This window comes from Lagopus muta, chromosome 1 (genome assembly GCF_023343835.1).
Source record: "Lagopus muta isolate bLagMut1 chromosome 1, bLagMut1 primary, whole genome shotgun sequence".
NCBI lineage: Eukaryota > Metazoa > Chordata > Aves > Galliformes > Phasianidae > Lagopus > Lagopus muta.
The window spans coordinates 93,173,023-93,187,883 of NC_064433.1; the positions used below are offsets into that span (position 1 = coordinate 93,173,023).

The following is a 14,861-nucleotide window of genomic DNA, read 5'->3' on the forward strand; positions in this document are numbered from 1 at the left end:
GGAGGCCAGAATAAGATACATTATTCTAAATGTGGCCTCACCGGGGCAGAGTAGAAGAGAAGGACCACCTCCCTTGACTTGCTGATCACACTCTTTTTAATGCACCCCAGGATATCATTGGCCTTCTTGGCCACAAGGGTAAACTACTGGCTCATTGCCAACCTGTTCTCCACCAGGACACCCAGGTCCTTCTCTGCAGAGCTTCTCTCCAGCAGATCATCAGCTGACCTGTACTGATGCATGCATTTATTCCTCACCAGGAGCAAGACTATACTAAAATGTGGGTTTTTTTGTGTGTTTGTTTTTGTTTTTGTAAATGGCTATGCAAAAAAATATTAGATTTCATATCATATACTGATTTGGTCTTGTAGTAGAACAAATAGACATGACTTAAGTATAAGCCAAGACCTTATAATTTTTATTAAAATACATCAGGCAGCCTTCTTTTATAGAAAGCTTTATCCACTCATTCACCAGAAAGGATTTTAAAGCCGTCGTGTGTTTTACAAAAATATGGAAGGGAAAGTAACTTTTGAATAACGAACACAAAAAGGGAAAGAGAAGACAGAAAAGAAATACGTAGTTTTCATATGCAACTATTTCCTATTTTATTGGATACTCAAAGAACAATACTTGCTTTGGTTTTAGTCATCTAAAACCTGTGAAATCTGCTTCATGCCCTTCTAAGTATTCCTCCCTCTCTTCAGTCCTGCAGACACTCAGCATTCTTGTCACAGCTGCAGATTCCCAGTTTTGTAACTGGGACTTTCTCAGTGGCTAAAACTTGACCCTTCCTCACCTGAGCAGGCTCTGTATCTCCCCTATGGGAAATGCAATATCCTGTCTGCTCCAGACAGCTCTTTCTCAGCCAGTCATTTTACTTAAAGAAGCATAACATGAATCTAATAATTGATCAATATGTCATATGTCATATCACAAAAGCAAAAAGAAAGGAAAAGATAAAAAAAGTGAGTGTCATGGCTGTGACAATATTAATTTCACAAGATATTTCTCTATAAAACATCTACTTTGAGTTAAATACGCTAAACAGATTTCAGAGCAGTTCAAAACATCAGTTTTTACTATTGGAAAAGAAAAATAAAATAGTGGTTACGTGGCCACTAATGTCACTTAGAATCAATTTCTTAACTAGATACTATCACTAATTCATTTGATAGTTGAATATTAAAGACTTTTTTACAAACATGAATTAAAAACATAACTGTAAATAAGCATAGTTATACAAGTGTAACAGATTTCACAAAAGTCCTTTAAATACCTTTAACTTCTTTGTCATTCTTGAACCATCTGATATCAGCTGCTGGCTTGCTACCAGATGTCTTGCAAGTTAGCTGCATTCTCTCGCCTTCCATAACTGGTGAAGTAAATCCAGTAATTTGTGGCTTCTCAGGAACACCTAACAAGCAAACAAACAAAACGTATCTGATATGTTCAACTGTTACCATAAATATATGATCACCTTAGATTTCACTTCTTCATGTACTCTAAATTCTGTAAATGGAATTAGTAGTTCATTGTCTTTTATCAACATTTATTTAAAATTTCTATTGTAAATAAACTATCAATAAAAAACACAGAACTTATCTAGTTTTCAAAAGAATATGGATAATTTGTATCTTAGAACGTATTCTATCTAAAAATATTCTGCAAGCCGGTTGTAAGATATAAACTGGTCTGCACAGTAAAGAAAATGTTGAAGTACACTGGAAGCATATTGGAAGTAAAACTGAAAAAAAACAATAACTGGCAAAAAACAGCTAACTGATCTAAGTTGAGAACAGATGTTTAAGCACGAATTATGAAGTTTTAATACAAAATCCAGGGAAATAGGAGGATGAAAACAAACACAGAAGTTATATTATTTTCAGAGAACCAATAATGAGAAAAAAAAAAAAAAGTATAATCACAAATCCATTGGCTATTGAGAATTCTTTAGCTGAATCCAAGGTCTTTGGAAGAGGTCTTAGGATTCATGAAATAGCATACATATTATAATAAATTTTGAAATAGTTATTTTTCAATGAACCATGAAAGATTATAAATAAATTTATGAGTAGCGTTTACAAAAATGTCATTGCCATATGTATAAATCTATTTGACTTTGGCAAATACAAGAATAACTTCCTTTAAAATGATACTGAAGATTGTAATTTTAAGATGCCTAAAAATGTCACTGTTAAAACTCACATCCGAAGAACTTTGATGCATTCATACTAATGGCATGGTAAATGGATTAGTCACAGCACCTGATCTTGTAACCTGCATTTCACAATTTGGCTCATTTACATCACTTTTCCAAAATGACAGATTATGTACATAAAAACCAAGCAGCAGTACATATCACAAAATACATTTCTGTAATAAATCTACTCCTCTCTTTGAGAACACAAAATGGTGTCTACCATAGTACCTTGACACTTAAATCTTTTAATCCATATCTGAACTGTCAAGAAAGAGATTATTAGTACATAAAAAGATGGTTTATCTGATTAAAAAGATGAAATGTTTTTCTATGGAAAAAAAGTCCCATTCTCAAATGGAAAGAGTTTCAAGAGCTTAAAATATTGCTTTGAAACAATTCTAAAATATAAATAGATAGATAGATAGATAGATAGATAGATAGATAAAAACAAAAAACAGGCAACTTAGACATTTTATCTTTCCTTCTTGAAAGTAAAGTAGTTGATGGCAGGAAAATTTCATTAACCCCCTCTCACACTCCTCAAATCGAAGATAAAACTAAATGAACTGTGGAAAATCAAGTTAACTCTGGTTAATAAAAGTGGTGATATGTTTTTTCTGTCTTTGTAACACCTTTCTATGGCTTTCTGTCATTTACAAGTTTGAACTGGTCCATTCATCTGTTCTTTAGATCATGCGATGCCTCTCTACAGAAAAAGAGATTAACCTCAAGCAGATGTTACTCCTGCATATTCTGTTTTGAGAGGGTATTTTTCATTCTCAATGGCAAATTTCTAAAGATTTTTGTAAAATGGTCTCATGTGGACTGAAATGGAGACATATTTCAGGTCATATACGCAAAAGCAATTTCCTGTCTATATTAATCTGAATATTACTGGTGCAGAGAACATCTTACATCAGTCCTATTAAATTCAACTGTTTGCCTGTCTACATATTAAAAAAAAAAAAAAAAAAAAAAAAAAAAAGAGTATAGTTGAGGGATATAAAAAGGAGAAAAGCATTAAAATCAGTCCCTATAATCATATCTCTTAGGTATGGATTTTAGTTTCAATGAACTCTAGCCATTTCAGCAGATTGAGCTACTGAAATTTGTCAAATTATGTAAAGCTTCAAATAGAAACTTTATTTCCTGGGCACCTCTAGAAATCCATTGCTTTTCTATGTGTATCCATAACCTATGGGGAAAACAGTAGAGCATTTAGAAGATAAAGCATAAAAGAACCAGCAAACTGAGTGAAAATATGCACTTTAAAGACAAAAAGCAGAAATGAGAATGAGCCAAGCAAAGGCAATGCAAAGGAAAAACTATAAAGCTCTAATGACTGTTTTGATTTCAGGCTGATTTCTTCCCTTTTGCTTTCTAAAGTACATTGCTGGGAGATGAACATACACACTTTCTTCACATTTCTGGTGCTTGGGATGTAGAAGTTATGAAGCACTCCTTTTGTGCCATTTGTGTACTTCTTAATTCATTATCCTGTCCCAAATAGTAAGAGGCACATTATTTTTCAGCATAGCCATATTAAAAAATTAACTACAGGGACTCGAGATATTTACATGGCTTTTCTGCAAAACTTCAAACGAATTCATTCATATCATTATTTGCCAACGCTTGTTTCTGTAATGTGAGCACGCTCGGTTATTTATACTTACCAAGAACGGTAAGAAAAGCCTTGGAGGTTTTGACAGGCATAGTAAATAAAGAGCAGGTGTACTGCCCTTCATCTGACAGAGACACATCGCTGACACTGATACTCAGTTCATGCCACGAAGCTCGAACCAGCTCAATTCTGTTGTCCCGTAGAGCTGGAAGAAAAAAAAAAAAAGGTAAAAAAACCTAGCCCATTAACAAAGCTTGGCTTGTTACATAGGAGACTCTCTATATTATCCTAGGGAAGTTACACCCAAGAATACAGGGTTACAAACAGTTGTCTTAACACATAGTTGTTTTCTCTGTGGAAAGAAGCGTGAGGGTTTAGCAAGTTTCTGAATACTGAAGTTATTTACTTCTAATGTATGTAAACCTAAAAACCTAAGGGACTTAACATTTACATTTGGTCAAGCTCTGAAAAACCAATGTTGTGACTGATTTCTGCTATCTAATAGCTTTGTGCAGTCCTTAAATAACTTCTCTCCAGAAGCATTTTTTTTTTCCCAAGAATTTACATGCTTGGATGAATCTTGAGAATTCTGTTTCATCTAGTAACAAACTGCATTTTCAACTAACAGATCTAGTGCTGCATAGGTTGCCTACAGATTTCTCTCTTGTCTTATTACTACTGAGGTTGAATTAATGAGTTTTCCTGAACACTGTTAGAGCACTTCTGGTTATGAATATATTCAAAGTTCTACGTGCATTTGGAACACATTTTATGGTTTGAGGTAGTTGAATATTGTGGTCTTACTTTTCTTTTTTATGGGAGCTAAAACTCTGACCTATCAGAAAATCATTCATAACAAAATTCTGTTTGCATGAAGCCAACAAAGGAAGAGTAAGAGGTAGATCACTTCAATTCAAAATGACACTTTAGCTAACACTTCAAAATCTTACATATTTTAAAGCATTCAGATTAACCCACATTTTCTATTTATGAGCAATCAAAACATCCAACTATTTAATTTCTTTAGAATAATGGAATAATGCTATTTCAGAAATCCACATATATTAATTTTTTTGTTTGTTTGCTTCTTCAGTGCAGGAACACTACTATCAGAGGTAAGTAAGCACTGTAATTCTCCTATGTGAACAAAGCCTCTGTAACTTGGAAAGCACTGTTAGGTTCAAATCTTTGGATTGACAGGTTTCAGTCTTCAGTGAGTCTATTTTTATAGTAAGGCTCTGGAAGTTCAAGTAAAAGTGGACTATCGTAATTACCAGGAGAGCTTTGCTTTGATTTGTGAGAACCACCAAGATGCTCAGTTCCTAATTCTGTTCTCACTCTACTCTTTCAAAAGTCCCCAAAGGCTTTGAATTTGTTTCACCTACCATTTATATCTGTCCAGTGAGAAAAACGAAGCTTTAATGTGGTTTGTTTGCTACTAAATCTGGATGTTTCTGAACCATCACAAGACTCCCTAAGTACTGTCAACACAGGAAGAATTACAGCAAAATAAGCAGCCACAGAGAAGATTTAGCAAAAATGTCACTTAAATTGGTTGTCTTCTAAGGCTACTCTTCAGGTTTCTTTACAATGACTTCAAGACAAATTTATTGGTTATTTCAGGGTAGGTCAGCTAAAGCTTGACTTTCTTCGGGGTCTGATGACTGAAAGACAACAGCTTAAGTAGACCTGACATATAAGCATGCCATGCGTTTTTCTAAGGCACATCAAAGAGGCTGAGATTGTGTGCAGTGGACACATTCTAAACATATCTGAAACATATTCTATCCCTCCATAGAAAAAGCAAATAATTATTTAATATGTAATAGTAAATGCATATAATAATGAAAAATAGGTGCAACATCAAACAAACAAACAAGCAAATAAAAAGTCCCAATACGAAAAGCTATATCAGCTTTTAAATCAGCATGTTAGCAATATTAACAGGGAAACATGCTCAAGAAAGTACACGGAATCAAGCTCCTACCAATGCAGAACAGCAGGCAAAGTCGATGACTGTGGCTTTACTAGCCAAACGTCCTCACAACAGTAAAGTTCTTGCTGTCTTTGAAGAAATAATTAGAGACTCAGAATTCATCTGTCAGTGTTACCATTCTAGTCAGATGAAAACTGAGCTGTCATAAGGATGGTCGTTTATTTCATATTAGTGATCTTTCAGAAAAAAATATTTTCAAAATGCCCCAGTGCTTCCAAATATTTTGATTCCCACACCCATCATTTGGAAAACAAAATAGAAAATGAAAGAAAACAACAAAACCTCAAAACAAAACAAGTACCTCAGTATGCCATAATGTCAAAGTTGTGACTTCTATATTCCAAGACAAAAACTGTTCAAAAATAATGCAGTATATAATCTTACACTGTACTCCATTTTGACAACTGCCATTGTCTCTGATAGATTCACTGTTGAAATATTTTGCTACAGATGGGGCAATGTGCAGAATCTCATGCACTAAAAAGAATTATAATTAACCCCGGCGTAAGATGATGCTGGAAAGAAACTACTTTATCCTACTGGTATAGAGAAAAAGCAACAACTGAAATACAAACCAACTGCATGAAGTACACTCCTGCAGCTACCCTCATTTCCTCCCCTCCACAGCTTTTTAACCTTTGTGCAACATGAAATCGTCAGCTCAATCAATTTTCTGGAAAACCAGTAAAAACAACCACTGATGGAGAGCTGAGATCAGAAATACCCTGCCTCAGCCCAGAATGAAATTTATTGAAGGCATGGGGGGAAAGAAGAGTTTTCTAATGGAAATAGATTGTAGAGGAAACTGACGAAAAAACTTTTCCACTTTCACTTAGACAAAGCTAGCACTTACATAGAGATTTTTTACATTCTTATTTTCAAACTTTATTATTTATACCTTTATCAACAGTTATATATTTCTTTATATCTGCTCAAAAAGCCAACAAATTTCTCCTATGAAATTGAAAGCTGTGGTAGATGCCAGAATTGGTTTCTTTCCATTTTCTGTCAGGTACTTATTGCTGACAGAGTAAAAACTGACTAGAGAAAAGAAGACAACAAAGCTGTAGTCCTGACTCTGGTGCTCTGGGTCAGAAGGAATCTTCTGGGAAAGGGTGACTGCCCCCTAGTAGAGCAGGTGAGTCAGCACTGAAGCACTGGAGAAGCCTGCAGCACTGCTAGTCAGCCAGCACAGAATGAGTGGAGCAAGGGTCTCTTATGAGGCAGAGAGTAAATCCTTGCCAAGTCTGGCTGATGGAGAAAAGAAGCCTGTGGAGTTTGAATAGAAGCAAGCTACTTGGAGGAATCAACTGGAAAGCAGAAGCATGAAGGAAGAAACACACTCCTCAAGGAGCTAGTGGAAATGAAGGAGATTTGTTTACTATTCTCTATTCAGACCATTTCCGCAGATCTGACCTCTACCTTTTTTATAAGCATTTTAATTGCTCTTCCTTTGAAGTCAGAATTGTCCCGAACTGGGCAATTTTACCGGTTTCAAGCTAACTCAAGGTTATGCCATAGAGGAAATACAGTATCAAAAAGTAAAATATGAAATGTTCTCCCTTATTCGGTCAGCTGCTGAAAAGAAAAAGTAGAACCTCATGGTCTGTAATTTGATTCATACTAACACAGATTCATGCTTCCTGAAATGTTCGTGCATTGTTCAGTACATATGGCAGTAAATATTCCTAGCTTCTCCAAATAAATTACCAGGAAACAACAGGCTTATGTTTAAGCATCTCATGCAGCTACCATGCTGTTCTGAAGCAACATGGTTTATACCTCCACTTTTTATGAAGGTTATACTAATAGCCAGAATTTTATTCCTCAGGTAGTTTCAGAGTACTATTGATTAGACACATGGCAGTACTGACAAGAGAGCCTAGGTTTGGATAGAAAAGAATTTTGTCCCTAACGACCCTACATACTCTCTCCTCACTTGACTTGCGTCCTCCTTTCCCATCCTCACTGCTACCTCTGCCTGCTCTTTCAGAACCTTTCCTGGAAGCTCTTCCTTTTTTCTCTATTTTACTTTGTAAGAAGCCCAGCAGAACTTGTAGGCCTTTTCCTGGGGATCTGCATCCATATTCTAGAATTGTCATCTTCTTGACCATTCTTATCTCCACACTTTTGCATGATACCGGGATGCTATAATGGTAAATAAAAAGAATATGTATTTGATTTCTGTTATGACATGGTTGCTCAAAACAGTAACAAAGAATACCACCTCTGGCATCTCCTTCCTGCTCTCTTATGTTGCAAGAGCTCACAAAACGTAATTGCGTAAGTTCCAATATGCCCTAAGTCCATTATTTCATTTTTCTGTAATTTTCAGGCAAATATGATGTAATTAATTTGAAAGGTATGAAGTAATTATGCATAAAATACTTGTTCATAAGCAGACACACTTCATTTACTTTACCTGTCATTCTCTCCTTCTCTGCAAAAGATTTCCTTTCAGAATGTTTTCTGACTCAGAAACAAGAAACCCTGATAATTTGCATAGTTTAGCCTATTTTGAGTAAAATATACAGTTGCATAATTCAGCTGCATTAATTAGCAATTGTTGAGGCTGGCAACCATTGGAGAAAACTGATCTCCTAGTTCAGTCACAGAAAGCTGTATTTTATTTTTTGGCACAAAGTAATAAAGTGATCATATGTAACAATGCAGTGAAAACTTGCGGTAGGAATTGAACAGAGAAAAATTTTTTAGAAATTTATACTATCATGGAAGAAATACCCACATTTCCCATAGTAAGGAAAAGAACAGTTGGACATGTTACAATTGCTGGAGTGCAGCATCTCTAATCTTATTTCTCTAATGCAACTACATCTTATTAATGTTTAGAGTCAAATATTTGAAGAATGGGGAAAAAATAAACAACAAAATCCCTGAATCCTCCAGAGTACTTTGCAGATGTTTTGACAATACTGACTTGACAACTGCTGCCATCCTGGGATTCACTCAACGACATTTTCTTTCTTATGTTAGAGCTGATCTCTCTGTCATGGGAATAATGTAGCTGCTAGCTGGGACCAGAAGGATTCCTCATACTCTACAGGTCACGCCAGAAATGTAATACTTATGAAACTGAAGTAATTCCTCTGATTTTAAAAATCCAACTTGCTGAATGCAGGAACATCAGCAGCGCTGAAAGAGATTTCAAGGGATATATAATCCATTTAATTTGCTTCTGGATATAATTGAAAAGGCCTTTTGCATTGTTCCTAATGAAAGCAATATACCAAAATGCAATAGAGAGGATCTACAGCACTTGCCAATAGCTGTACATTAAAATCTGTCAGGCCACAGACAACCACCAACATTATCATAAAAACAAAGAAATAAATAAAAGAGGAGAAGGGAAGTAAATGAAAACAAAACCACAACTATAATTGTTAAATGAGGCACTAATCTGAATCAAGTTTTCTCAGTTCTTGAGCTCTTTTCAAACCTCTTCCCTTGTATTTCTTTAAAAACATTAATGTACTCATCAGTCCGTTGCTGTATTAACGGCTTGTCCATTTCTTAACTGGTATGCAGTTATTCTATTGATGCCTACCTACTCATTACTTGCACAATATCTGATTTGATATTTAAAATATTCTCAATTATTTGCATGTGGAAAGAAAACACTTTTGCTTCCTCATTCATTTCCAGTCAGGCAGTCTGATTACTTTCTTTCCAGGAGAAACAGAAGTAGCACTGTGAATAGTTAGAAATCGCACACTTTCTACTATTTCTTCTCGCAGTGAGGTCATTTTTACTTACCACTGGAAATAAGCACTAAAGTTTTGCTTTTGTGAAACTACCACTTTTGCTCTTATTACTAGTTGGTCACAATTCTGACAGAGTCCACAGGTCAGCAAGAAATGTGATTTTCTCTTAATTAGTCCGCAGCCCTGATAGATTTCAGTACTAGAATAGAAACACTGAAATTGCATCTATTTTCACAGATCATGCTGTAGTGCAGAGAAAAGTATATGGTAACACACTGGAAGTTTTTGTACAAACTATTAAATTTGTTTATATATGCATTAGTTGGAAACCATTAAAGGTAACATCATTTTTAAGTTAAATAATAAGAAACAAAATCTGAGAGTCACAATAGTTGGGTGGCTAATTGGCTGTAGATCACTATTCTGGTCAATTTGCAGATATGTGTTGATTTTTTTCCCCTCATCATTACAGTGATTAGTAACATGGCTCAGTTCAAAAAGGCATTCCAAGCAGCATCTTTCACATCCATGCTACACATATGCTGTGGATAATTCAACTTCACTGAATTTTTCAACCCATTTGTGTACTCACTGAACAAATCCAGAGTTCCACTGAATTTTGCAGAGGGTGCAAAAGGTTACATCCTTGGAAATTAGTTTTACTTTCATTCCCTGCATTAATATTTGTCTTTGAACCTCGTTGAAGACCTTGGTAGCCAAAAGGAAGAAAGAATGTGTTCAGTGGAAACATTCTTTTACTATTACCTCATATGGTCACCTTCCAGAATTCAGCTGCTATGACTGCTTCATGCTCTGTTTTTGCAATCTAATAAGACATGTCTGGATTATTTTCAGCTGAGAAGTGCTCCTGAATTAGTTGACTAGCTTATTTAGAGAACACTGCTCAACAGAATGCTTTTGATGTTTTATATTTTTCAGATTTCTTGCACATTGTGTAATGCATATCTCTGCAACTAGAGAAAACCTCCTTCATGATTAGAGCTGTTGACAGTTTCACTAAGCGAGGCACCTTATCTATATTTGCTTACTTCCCTGAAAAAGAATTAGCGATGCAGAACTCATCAGTACATTATCCATTATTTACGTCAGTTAGTTGCATTTAAAGAAAAAGCTTATATCCTTATGAGGAAAATCCAAACACCAATGTAATTTCTTCAGTTAAATAATAACAATTCTCAGCTTCCTGCATAAAACTGAGTTTGCTGCGATGAAAACAGTTTAAGGTGACTTACAAGGACTTACAATCTTGAGAACATCTGCTACTCTTGGTTTCGCCAACTGTAACCAACTGAAAATAGAAGGCCTGGACGACTATATGCCCTTCATGTATAGAATAAATCTTTGTTTGCCAGATTTTCTGCACTGAGTTACATTTTCTTTCACAGTCATTTTCTACATTGTCTTCAGTTCCTCTTTTTCAGAACATTCAAGTAACATGGCAGAACTTTCCTTCTATGGTGTTTACAATGCCCATTTCTGGTATTAAAGAGACAATGTACTTATGTTCTGCTTGTCTTTGCAGAATCTCAAGGATATTACTTACTATCTTACATGCTCTGAGGATTGCTTCACTTTCAAATACAAAATTTAAGTATCAAATTCTTCCAAAATGTACAGGCTTTGAACTGTGAAGGTGTTTTATCATACTGGAAAAATATTCAAGTGTACCTCCAAAAAATAAAATTAAAATTACATTAGTCAGAATGAAATATTTTCTTACAAGGTCTTCTTATATGGTTTCTTCTGAAATGGAGAATAACAAAACCTTCTATTATAATAATGGAACTGGACATGTGCCACAGAACGAAAGCCAAGAAAATCTTTAAAAATTATTCTTCTCAAATATGCAGCTGCAAAAATTAGAACTGTAAAATCATGGGGCAAGGTTAAAGGTGGTCACAGTTAAAATAAATGAGATTCAACAGATATAAGTAATTGATGGAAATTATAATCTTATAAACCAAGTTGGAGACTGATAATTTAAAATCAGTAATGCAGGAAAGAGGTTCTAAGGATTACAAAGAAAATTATTTAACTATATGTTCAAATGCAGAACCACTCTAAAAGATGAATCCTATTCTGGGTTGTACTGATAATGTCAATTATGATAAAAGTGAAAAATAATGCTATGGTAGTCCAAAACTACATATATCATATCATGTCATATATTTTAAATTACAGATAGGAACAAGCTCTCAGTGGGGGAGGTAATTTCTGAAGGTCTACCAATGGAATAGTGGATAAGTAATATTACTAAAGAGAAAATAATATAATGGAGAGCTGTAATAATAGTCTACAGCTATCCAATAAAACATGAATAGGAGTTAGAAAAATAATTTATTTTTCTATAGAGTAATACTGAAAACACAAAACAGTGTATTTCAGAGAAATAATGCTATTAAAGTATAAAGAGTAAAGACTAATATTCTTGCAAACTACAACAAAGATACACAGATACCCAAACTTTTTCTTTTGTGAAAAACAGACCAGGTGATTTTTTTCTCATGCTACTAATGTTGATATTAGTTATTTTGTCAACAGTAATTAAATGATTGCTGATGAAAAAAGTGTTAAGCTTGGCCAGGTACTGAAAACTGTCTAGCCAAGTAGCACAGAGCTTTACCAAGACAATGTGCATATTTTAAAGAGTATCAGTCACAACATACTCACTTTTTTTCCTCCAAGAGACTGACTTTTTATAGTCACCTCTGGTGATCCTTGTGCACTGTCTTCTCTCAGCTTCGGATACAAAATATCTTTCAAGATAGGGAACTCAGAAAAACTTGGCTAAGTTTTACACACTCAGCCTGAAATCCAGTCTCTGAAAATTTGTCCATGTGCAACATGTGATCCATATGTGTCAGTAGTTGGCCATGTCTTAAGAAAGCTAGAGAACTGAATAACATTTCTCTACTCTTGTAGTTGATAAAATAACAGCTTTGCTGACTTACCATCTAAGTTAATGATTATATTATTTATTTATTTATTTATTTATTTATTTTGGCACCACAAGTGAGCAATATCTGTGGTAAAGTCAAATTTATGGTACTGCTTCATATTTATTGGAAAGTCAGTCTTTTAATTTCTAAAGAGTGTGGCTGTGTGCAAACATATTTGGCAGAATTTGGAAAGGCTTTCTCATTTACTAATGATGGAAATATAAGAACAGCTATAAGTTACCTTGTTATCTTTCTCACTTCCTGATCATTCATGTAGGTAAATAAATTAACATCATCCTTCCTGAAGCAGATGGCTATATTGGCTAGAAATGCAGCAGAAATACTTATTCTTCCTAACTATTTTAAGAACTACCTAAACTCCTGCTGCAATCAGTGGAGCAAGATAGTTTCTCCAGAGGCCAATTAAGAACAGGTCACTGCCTTGAAAATATTACAGAGTCTGAGCAAAACAACAAAGAAATCATCAATGACGGATGATTGTATCTGCAATCAATCTAGCAATTGATTTCAGTGCTACTGCAGAGTCAAATCCTAACGCCTATGTCAACAGTGAAGATTAGTGGTGATTCACAGATCTCACTATTGAGGGAACTGAAATATGGAACAAAGTATCAGGAGATATCTGAGACGAGACTGGTGCAATTCCAACAAGGACTGTCAGAAAGCTCTTTGGTGGTTTTAACAGCTTTTAGATAGAGTTCTTTGAAGTTTGATGATGTCTTTCAAATAGTTAGAATCTGCCTCTGAATCTGACTACACAGATGCTTCCTCTTTTGTGGGATTTGCGTACAGATGCAGGTTTGCTAAGATCATTCATGAGAAACATAGATAGAAACAGATAATCAAGGGATTGGAACATCTCCATTATATGGATAAGCTGAGAGAGATGGAACTGCTTAGAATGACGAAGAGGCAAATAATGAGCTTATTCCAAATTAATAAATATTAATAATAAAAAAGTATCTATCAGAACAACTTTATAGGTCCCTAATTTTCTGAGTGATGTTCTATAATTGGACACAGTTAGAGAACAAGGTTAGACTAAGAGAAATTCACAGTTCCCTTTGAACTTGAAAGATTCTGTTTTTTTGTGATCCTTCTTTTTTTTTTTTTTTTTTTTTTTTTTTTTTTTTTTTTTTGGTAATGAATCTGCATTCTGTAAATCTGCAATCTGTAACAAATCCAGAAACACCAACAAGAAATCTCTGGTGCATATTCACAAACACTATTCTTCTTTAGCTTTTCCTAAGTAATTTTTCTTTCAGGGAGGCTTCTGATCGGCACCTCTCAGAATAAACAACTTAAAGTTATGTAGCTAGAAAATTCCACTTAATCTTCACACTTGCAAGTGGTAAATAGCAATACTGCTTTCCATGCTGCACTTTTCTTAACTAGTACATTTAGAAGACTCACTAAGAAATCTCCATAACTAACCTGTCTCCAATTCATGACTGTTATATAAAGGAAAGCATTGAATACTAACAAAGAAATTGCAAGTTGTTCTAATGTTGACTGCTTTTTGTGTCCACCTTTAATAGACAGAAAATCACCTAAATATTGGAGATGCAATCTTAAAAACAATTTATTTATTTACCATGTGATATTTAATTGTATGTAAAGGATCAAGAATGACTTCCAAATCTGCCTCTTCAGTTGCCTTTAGACATGGCAGAGGAGGTATTTGGCCTTCAGAGAAGTGAATGTAGTTAAACTATTTCTTAGGCTTATCAACAAAGTAACTGCACATTTAGACAATAATATGTTTGCAGCATCAGATGTAATACATAGTGCTGCAGTAACAATTCACAACAGGGGATACATGAATATGTTCAGTATGTAGGCTATAATATCACATTTTTAATAAGACTGTGTCCTTGATTCTTTTTTTATTTTGGGATGCAGATGACTGGCATGGGGCAAGAAAACACTACGCAGCAAGATGACTGGGCTTATCACCAGAGCTTTAAACTAAATTTTATGGGGAAATGGGGTGTGCTGCTGAATGACAGAAAGGAGCCAGGGAACTACCCCTTTGGGAAGCAGTGGGGGAAATCTCAGATTCTTCCAGAGGAATCTGGGAGAACTCCTCCAAGAAAGTAACATTGCCAACAGACCAGCGGAAATGCACCAGTGCACATAACTTGGGCAATAAGAAGGAAGAGATCAAAACCATGGTGCAATTAGAAAACAATGACCTAATTGCTGTTTTGGAAACATGGGGAACAAATTGCACAGCTGGAATACTGTGACTGAGAGCTGTAATCTTTTCAGCATGGATGGGTAGGGCAAGAGGGATGGGGCAGATGCCCTCTGTGTTAAGAAGCAGATAGATTGGGAA

At 35.0% G+C, this 14,861-nt stretch overlaps 1 protein-coding gene across 3 annotated transcripts in view; it reads right to left on the reverse strand.

Annotated features, from left to right (window-relative positions):
- Positions 1-14,861, reverse strand: part of CADM2 (cell adhesion molecule 2) — a 611,269-nt gene that overhangs the window by 120,843 nt on the left and 475,565 nt on the right. For all 3 annotated transcript variants that reach the window (XM_048941288.1, XM_048941298.1, XM_048941279.1), the window contains 2 exons: positions 3,877-4,029; positions 1,280-1,417 (listed from right to left, as the gene is read on the reverse strand). In XM_048941288.1, the coding sequence (XP_048797245.1) occupies positions 1,280-1,417; positions 3,877-4,029 (291 nt within the window). The remainder of the gene's footprint in view (positions 1-1,279; positions 1,418-3,876; positions 4,030-14,861) is intronic.